The sequence below is a fragment of the Ipomoea nil genome, unplaced genomic scaffold, assembly GCF_001879475.1.
Source record: "Ipomoea nil cultivar Tokyo-kokei standard unplaced genomic scaffold, Asagao_1.1 scaffold2580, whole genome shotgun sequence".
In the NCBI taxonomy this organism is placed as follows: domain Eukaryota; kingdom Viridiplantae; phylum Streptophyta; class Magnoliopsida; order Solanales; family Convolvulaceae; genus Ipomoea; species Ipomoea nil.
In genome coordinates, this window is record NW_017619008.1 from 1,601,134 (window position 1) to 1,610,263 (window position 9,130).

General features: G+C 40.8%; 1 protein-coding gene across 1 annotated transcript; it reads left to right on the forward strand.

The window, feature by feature from the left end:
• Nucleotides 1-2,360: 2,360 nt before the first annotated feature.
• LOC109154036 lies at nt 2,361-4,497 on the forward strand. Its single transcript, XM_019301917.1, has 2 exons — nt 2,361-2,678; nt 2,788-4,497. The coding sequence occupies exons 1-2, from the start codon at nt 2,361-2,363 to the stop codon at nt 4,495-4,497; spliced, it is 2,028 nt and encodes a 675-aa protein (XP_019157462.1).
• The last annotated feature ends 4,633 nt before the right edge of the window (nt 4,498-9,130 follow it).

Below are 9,130 nucleotides of genomic sequence, written 5' to 3' on the forward strand. Positions count from 1 at the left end.
CTACCGGCATGTAACCCACGTAGCCTCCACGCGTCTTCACCCGGTGAACCCTTTCTGTCAATGCATAGCACTGCCACGTGCCTCTCTTCATCCTCTTCGTATCTTCATAAGGTGAAGGCGTGATGACCGGGAAGAGACATCGGTCGGGCAGTCTAGCGGTCGGGTCCGACCGCTCTGGCTAAACGACGCCCGACCTAAAGATCCTGCACAAACAACAAGAAAAGCCCAACCCAGGCCGGTCAGGATATACCCTACCAATAATCATTGGGCATTATTTCATTCGCGCAAAGCGCGTAAAACAACTAGTTTAAGGAATAAGGTTCAAATTGGCCATTGAACGTAACCTGAAAATGCAATTAGGCCATTGAACGAAAAAAAAAATGCAATTAGGCCACTGAACACCCCAAATGTATGCAATTTCACCTCATAGCATGTTACCATCAATTTAGCAGGTTACTTGTTTACGTGGCAGCTGAGTTGGCATTTGCAATAATTTTTAAATAAATTTAAAAAATAAAACAACAGGATGGCCGCCGGCCACCCCGTCCTTTTATTTTATTCTTTTTTCAATTTTTTAAAATTTATTAAAAATTATTTTAAAATTATTAAAATGTCAACTCAGCTGCCACATAAGCAAGTAACCTGATAAAATTGATGGTAACCTGCTATTCGGTGAAATTGCATACATTTGGAGTGTTCAATGGCCTAATTGCACGTTTTTGGAGTGTTCAGTGGTCTAATTGCTCCTTTTTTTTTTCGTTCAGTAGCCTAATGATGTTATCACATCTGTGCATGTTTTTATAGCTTTTCTGATTCATTTTAGAAACAAAGTTATTGAATCATGTCCATTTATTACTTGTTTTCCTTGCTTTCTCGTTAGATTATGTTTTTACACTTGTTTTGAATGCCTTACGGTGTTCGGTAGTGTTTTTCTTCACCATTACAGGGTGAGCGTGAGAGCAAGGGAAGAATTTCAAGCACGAAATTATTAAAAGAGGAAGAAGTCAAAGCATCAGCAATTCGACGCGTCGAGCCCATGCCTCGACGCGTCGAAAAATTCCAGTAGCTTCAAACATCGCACATTTTGGAGGCTCGACGCGTCGAGATCGCGGAGAGAAGTTAATTTGGAAGACTCCTAAATTGATGCCATCGGGTTTCTACTATAAAAAAGATCATCTTCTATCAACCCTAGGGCCTCTTTTTCTTCTGCGATTTCGGTGTTTTGAAGGCAATCAAGAGCAAAGCACAAAGAGGACCAATTTGAAGATTTACAACTAGCTTTGGAATAGAGAACTAGCTAGAAAGATTCGGGAGAACTCTTTCACTCTTACTCTTATTCTCGTTGTTATTTGTTTATCTTTAAGCATTGAATTTACTGTTATTATGGCCATGAGCGGCTAAATTCCTTAGGGATTTTTGGGTGAATTTGTTTATGAACCTATGTGCCTTGTTCGTTAATTTCTTAATATATTTATGTTTGGTTTTATGATTTGTGTTGCAATCTTGTTTTAACCTGTTGTTGTTGGTAATTAAAGGCCTAAATTACTAGCTTCATAGTCATATTTGTGTCACCAATGGGAATTGGGGCATAAATTAGGGCACACACGATTGCACCTAATGGTTAGACCTTGGAAAAAGGGGAATTTATTAGGGGAAGTTTATTCTAGATTGTTGCTCATCGGGAGGTGGTAGTAATTAGGAATAATTGAATGCTGATCTTCGATCTTATCGGGTGTTTAAGCCACGGGAGTGGAAATTCACTAGGAATAGAGATTACGGGAGTAATTCGATTCCACTTTGCATTCCCACACAGATCTTAATTCCAAACCAAATATTACAAACGTTAATTGGCACTAGGTGATTAAACATTGTGATCCCAAGAATCCCATTTTCCTCTATTGTTTACGAAACCTTAATATTTGTTTTATTTCTTGCTCGTTATTTTATGCAACCAATCAACCATCAAGTTTCGATCAGACTAGCTCTTATGAGTAAGCGAGTAATTAGTGATTAGTACCCCATCTCCCTGTGGTTCGACTACCTGAATACTCCGGGAATTATTTGTTTGCAAATATACTACGCATCAAATTGGCGCCGTTGCCGGGGAGGTGGCGCTACGTACTAATATTAGTGAAAGTTTTATTTTCGGAGTCTAGTCTTTTTTTTTTTAATTTTCTTTTCTTTTATTTTAATTCATTTTTATTTTCGCTAATCGATAACGAGTTTCTTGTGTTGAGCTATGTTTCTGTTATCAGCGGACTTGGTGTTATATGCGAACTCGCTCTTCAGGGAACGAAGGATTAGAACCTTTTAACCCAGTGATCGAAAAGCGAGCCAAGTTCTTAAGAAAACAGGTTAGGATGGCGAATAATGGAAATCAGAACAATCTGGCTCTCGATGGAGAGGGAGTCAATCAACCACTACGCATTGGGAGGCCCATCTCAAATTACGTTGCTCCAGATGCAGCAGGACATAGAAGTATCAATGTGCCAGGGGTTGATGCTGATAATTTTGAAATAAAACCGGCTATAATTCAGATGGCTGCTTTGGATCCTTTTGGTGGGTCACCAACAGAAGACCCTAATGCTCACATTGCAAAATTTCTGAGGATTTGCAGCACTTTCAAAATTAATGGAGTCCCGGGAGATGCTATCAAGCTTCGCCTCTTTCCATTCACTGTAAGGGATAAAGCTAACAGTTGGCTTGCCTCTTATCCGGCGAACTATTTTGAAACTTGGGACCAGTTGCACAGAGAGTTCCTTAAGATATTTTTTTCCCATATCTAAGACTCAGAAAATGAGGAGATCTATTCAGAATTTCAGACAGTTAACTGGTGAGTCTTTGGCAGAGTCATGGGAGAGATTCAAAGAGATGAGGATACAATGTCCTCATCACGGTATTCAGAATTGGGATTTAATGATGGCTTTCTATGAGGGATTACTGGACAATTCAAAAATCCTAGTCGATGCTTCATCGGGAGGATCATTTACAATCCTAGAGCCAGATCAAGCTGAAGAATTGTTGGAAAAGGTTGCGATGAATGGGACGACTTGGTATTCAGAGAGATCTCCCCAGAAGTTGATAGGAGGCGTGACTGAAGTTGATCAGATATCCGCTCTATCGGCTAAGTTTGATAATGTAGCCACTTTAGTTCAACAGTTGGCCCAGATTACTATCAAGAATCAAGCTTCAGGTAATGTTTCTAAAGCTTCTACTCCTCCAAGACCTGTAATGATGTGTGAGTTGTGTGGAGGAGAGCACAATTCAGAGGAGTGTCTCAGTGTTGATTCTCAAGCTACAATGAAACAAGTTGATGTGGTAGGGTATGGTAGTATACAACCGGCATTCCAACAACGAGGAACCTACAATCCAAATGCATCGAGGAATCATCCTGGTTTCTCTTGGGGTAATCCAGCTGGGGCGGCTAATCCCCAGTACTTAAATAGTAGAAGTCAACCACCAGGATTTCAGGGGCAGCAAAATTTTAGAGGAAATCATCCACCACAATTCAGGCAGAACCAAGGATATCAAGTTCCAGTAAATCAATCCAAGCCTAATGTGGAAACACCGGTCCCGTGGAATATGGAATTATTGTTGGAAAAATTGGTTAAAGGTCAGTTAGAGATTACAGAAAGGTTGGATCGGATGGATACTCGCCAAAATATGGTTGAAAATCAGTTAGCAAATCAACCATCTATATCAAGTACTAAAGTCACAGGTAAGTTGCCAGCTATGCCCGAAAAACCAAGTGAACACATGAACGCCGTCACCACTAGGAGTGGGAAGCAATTATTGGACCCACCGTATCCTAATGGGGAACAAATTGTCAAGAAGAATCTAGAAGGTGAAAATGAGAAAGTGAATGAGGGTGTTATTGCTCAAGATAAGGAAGATGAGATACAAGAAATTGAACCCGTAAAGAAGCATACACCACCTCTACCCTTCCCACAAAAATTCCAGAAATCTAGGGAAGAGGAAAGAAGAGCAAACTTCTACAGTTTGATCAAGCAACTGGATATCACCATTCCTTTTATTGATGCAGTGACCGAGATTCCCTCGTATGCTAAGTTTTTGAAAGAGATTTTATCCAACAAGAGGAGAGCTGAGAATCGTGAGACAGTAGCAGTAAGTGAAGAATGTAGTGCTTTAATTCAAAACAAGCTTCCTCCAAAACTTTGGGATCCTGGGAGTTTCTCTATCCCTTGTGTTATTGGAGGATCACTTGTTCAAAAGGCTTTATGCGATTTAGGGGCAAGTGTGAGTTTGATGCCTTATTCTTTGTGTCAAAAGCTGCAACTTGGAGGGCCAAAACCTACATCCATAACTCTTCAGTTGGCAGACAGATCAGTGAAATATCCTATCGGAATTCTGGAGGATGTGCCAGTGAAGATTGACAAATTTTACATTCCGGGAGACTTCGTGGTTTTAGAGATGGAAGAAGATGCTAAAATTCCTATTATCCTTGGAGACCATTCTTGGCAACCGCTGGAGCTATAATCAATGTCAAAAAAGGAACCGTAGTTCTTGAGATTGGAGAAGATAAAGTTGAATTTAATGTTTTTGAATTGGCTAACAAATCTTCTTGTCTTGATTCTTGCTTTTATGTAGACGAAATCGACTCATGTGTTGCAACTTATGAGAGGGGTAAATGGATCTCCAATGACCCTTTACAACTCGAAGGTGAAGATTCTACAAAGAGTGAATGCTTGGAGGATGGTACGAATGATGAGGAATCACAGGAATTGCCACTAGTATTCCTTGCCTGTAACCTCGAGGAAAAGGAACCACCACAGGTAGAATTAAAACCTTTACCAACAAACTTGAGGTATGTTTATCTTGGTCCAAATTCTACTTACCCAGTGATTGTAAGTGCTCATTTGAAAGATGATGAAACGAAAAAATTATTAAATGTGTTAAGACAACATAAGAGAATCATTGGTTACACTATTGATGATATTGTTGGAATTAGTGCTTCCTACTGCATGCACAGGATTAACTAAGAGGATGGGCGTAGACCCAGTGTTGAGCACCAACGTAGGTTAAATCCTACGATGCAGGAGGTTGTGAAGAAAGAGATCCTAAAATTGTTGAAAGCTGGCATCATTTATCCTGTCCCTGACAGTAAGTGGGTCAGCCCTATTCACGTGGTCCCAAAGAAAGGGGGGACAACTGTAGTCCGCAATGAGAAAAATGAACTCATTCCTACCAGGTTAGTCACTGGGTGGAGGATGTGTACGGACTACAGAAAGTTGAACGATGCCACCAGGAAGGATCATTTTCCTCTTCCGTTTGTTGATCAGCTGATTGAAAGGATGGCTAAGTACTCTTACTTTTGCTTTCTTGATGGTTTTTTCGGGGTTCTTCCAGATCCCAATCCACCCTGATGACCAAGAGATGACTACGTTTACATGCCCGTATGACACCTTTTCATATCGAAGGATGTCATTTGGGTTATGTAATGCACCAGCTACATTTCAAAGGTGCATGTTAGCCATTTTTTCCGATTTAGTTGAGAAGACTATGGAAGTTTTCATGGATGATTTTTCTGTATATGGTTCTTCTTTTGATAATTGTCTTGATAATTGGGATGAGGCATTAAGAAAGTGTCAAGAAGCAAACCTTGTTCTAAATTGGGAAAAATGTCACTTTATGGTACAACAAGGGATTGTTCTTGGACACAAGATATCAGAAAAAGGCATTGAAGTTGACCCAGCCAAGGTGGAAGTCATAGAGAAATTGCCACCACCTGTTTCAGTAAAGGGAATAAGGAGTTTTCTTGGCCATGCAGGGTTCTACAGGAGATTTATCAAAGACTTTTCAAAAATCTCTAAACCTTTAACTCAATTGCTTTAAAAGATGCTAACTTTGTTTTTGATGATGCTTGCCTTGAAGCTTTCTGCAGATTGAAGAAGGCATTGACAACAGCTCCCATAATGTCACCGCCAGATTGGAACTTACCATTTGAGATTATGTGCGATGCTAGTGACTATGCTGTAGGGGCCGTCCTTTGTCAAAAGAAGGGCAAGTGCCTACACCCAATTTACTATGCAAGCCGTACTCTTGATGCGGCTCAGGTTAATTATGCCACAACAGAAAAGGAGATGCTGGCTGTGATTTTTGCTGTTGATAAATTTCGATCCTACCTAAACGGATACAAGGTCATTGTCCATACCGATCACTCAGCATTGAAGTACTTGATGAGCAAAAAGGAATCCAAGCCAAGACTGATGAGGTGGACCCTTCTGCTTCAAGAGTTTGACTTGGAAATCATAGACAAAAAGGGAACAGAAAATCTTGTAGCTGATCATTTGTCCCGATTAGAGAACCAAAACGAAGTGGCTGAAGGAGAAAAGATTCCAATCAATGATTACTTCGTGGGAGAGCAACTGATGGCTCTTCGTGCTTTTATGCCCTGGTATTCAGATTTGGTAAATTATGTGGTTTGCCAACAATTTCCACCAAATGCTTCTAGGTCATTGAAGAAGAAACTACAAACTGATGCAAAATTCTATCTTTGGGATGAACCGTTTCTATACAAGAGATGTGCAGATGGAATATTAAGAAGATGCTTGCCCGAAGACGAGGTAGAAAGTGTCTTAAAGCATTGTCATTCATCACCTTATGGAGGGCATTTTGGACCTTTTCGAACCGCGAAAAAGGTTTTACAGTCAGGATTTTATTGGCCCAGTATATTCAAAGATTCACATTCTTTCATAGCTCGTTGTGATAAGTGCCAAAGAGTGGGCACAGTGGGAAGGAGAAACGAGATGCCTCAACAAAGTATTCTTGAAGTGGAACTATTTGATGTCTGGGGTTTGGATTTCATGGGTCCATTCCCCAAGTCTTTTGGTAATGAATACATCCTAGTGGCAATGGACTATGTCTCCAAATGGGTTGAAGCCATTGCTTGTCCTACTAATGATTCCAAGGTTGTCATCAAGTTCATCAAGAAGAATATTTTTGCAAAGTTTGGGGTACCAAGAGCTTTGATCACTGATAATGGGACACATTTTTGCAACAAAGCGTTGGGAAAGTTCTTGAGAAGTATGGAATTCATCACAGACTCTCTACACCATACCATCCCCAAGCCAATAGTCAAGTGGAACTGTCAAACCGAGAAATCAAATCCATTCTTGAGAAGGTGGTCAATCCGTCTCGAAAAGATTGGTCCACAAAGCTTGATGATGCATTGTGGGCGTATAGGACCGCTTTCAAGAATCCTATTGGAACTTCACCTTTCAGACTTGTTTATGGGAAACCTTGTCACTTGCCCGTGGAGTTAGAACACAAAACCCATTGGGCAGTCACGACGCTCAACATGGATTTGCAACTCGCAGGTGAGAAGAGGCTACATCAACTAAACGAACTTGACGAATTCAGGCTCGAAGCCTATGACAATGCGAAAATCTACAAGGAGAAGACCAAGAGGTGGCATGACAAGCACATTCTAAAGAGAGAATTTGTCCCGGGAGACGACGTCCTTCTATTCAATTCAAGGATGAAATTATGCCCAGGAAAATTAAAATCCAAGTGGACTGGGCCACACAAAGTGATTAAGGTACATCCATCGGGTGCCGTGGTGCTTCAAGGAACACAAGATGAATTCACGGTCAATGGACAAAGGTTGAAGCACTACTATTCACCCGAGGAACCTAAGGTCAATGTGATACATTGCCTTCATCTCCCGACCTACATGTGACACCTGAAAGGAGGTACAGTCGAGCTAGCAACGTTAAACTTAGCGCTCCATGGAGGCACCCCATGTTATCCTTTAATTTATTGCATTTTTATTTCTTGCTAATTATTTAGTTCTAGTTTGTTTACAAAATTTGAGTGTTTTTCTGGTTTCTGTGTCAAACAGCGGTATAGGGTTGTTTTCGGCTAAGTAAAAGGCCAAAAATCGACCTAGGCGAAAAATTCCATACTGGAATTTTTCGACGCGTCGAGCCTGAAGGGATAGCCTACTGGAAATTTCGACGCGTCGAGCCATAAGCTCGACGCGTCGAACCATCGCGTCTCGAAAATTTTCCTACTGGAAATTTTCGACGCGTCGAGACGCGACAGAACAGATCTGTTAAATTGCGACCGGCGGTCCATTTTTCTCCCCAAACTCATAATTCTCTCTCAATCTCTCACTCGCCCAAGATATCCCAGGTCCGAATCCTCTGGTTCTCCTCTCCATTCACTTCCTAAAGCTGCAAGGTAACAATAATCACTCTTTTCTACTTTCAATTTCTTGATTTGGAGGTACATTTTTGCTCTATTCTTGGGTAGGCGCCCTACCCACGAATTTTTCCCCTGATTTTGAATTTTTGGTTAGATAAATTGCCCATTGTTGATTACTAATGATTGATTGTTGCTATATACATGTTGTAATTGCTACATTAGAACCATTGCACTCACATTTTGATTTAATTTTCTAAATTTCTTCGTTGGTTGTTTAAGCTCTATTTCACTTTGTTTTGATAGTTTTAATTCCTTATTTTAGTCTATGATGATTGTAGACCTTGCTTCTGATGATGGGTACCCTTGTTTTGTTGTGCGGTGAACTTGTGGGATGAATTTGATATGTCAATTTTACATAAACCTAGTGTTAAAGTTCATGCCCACAAGGTGTTTGATTAAATGCCCAAGTGAAGTTTGTGCCCTTGATTGAAAAGTTTGAAATCCTTAGACTCACTTTTGATATTTTGGCTATAAATTCTAGATCAAGTACTTGAAAGTTTTGTTTTATTTTTTTAGGTTTTTCCTATGGCACCAAGAGCCCGTCAACCATCCAAACAGCCAAGAGCCGAATCTTCGCAAGTCCGGGAACAACCACAACATGCTGCACAATATAAACGTTTTGTATACAGACGCAGCGGCTCAACGATACCATCAGTTGATGTCTGCCCGGCCCGTTCTAAAAGAACGTGCGCACATATAGTGGCCCCGGAAGCGTGGAATTGGGCACCCCGATTCCTTGCTCAACCAGGAGATGCATTTACAATCTGGTGGCGGGAATTCTATGCGAATGCAAAGGATGGCCTCGAAACTAATGTTTGTATTGTCGGGGCGTTCCGGTCGACTTCTCGGCGGAAGCCATTAATGAGTACTACGGTACGCGTAATTACATGGGCGATGATTACTT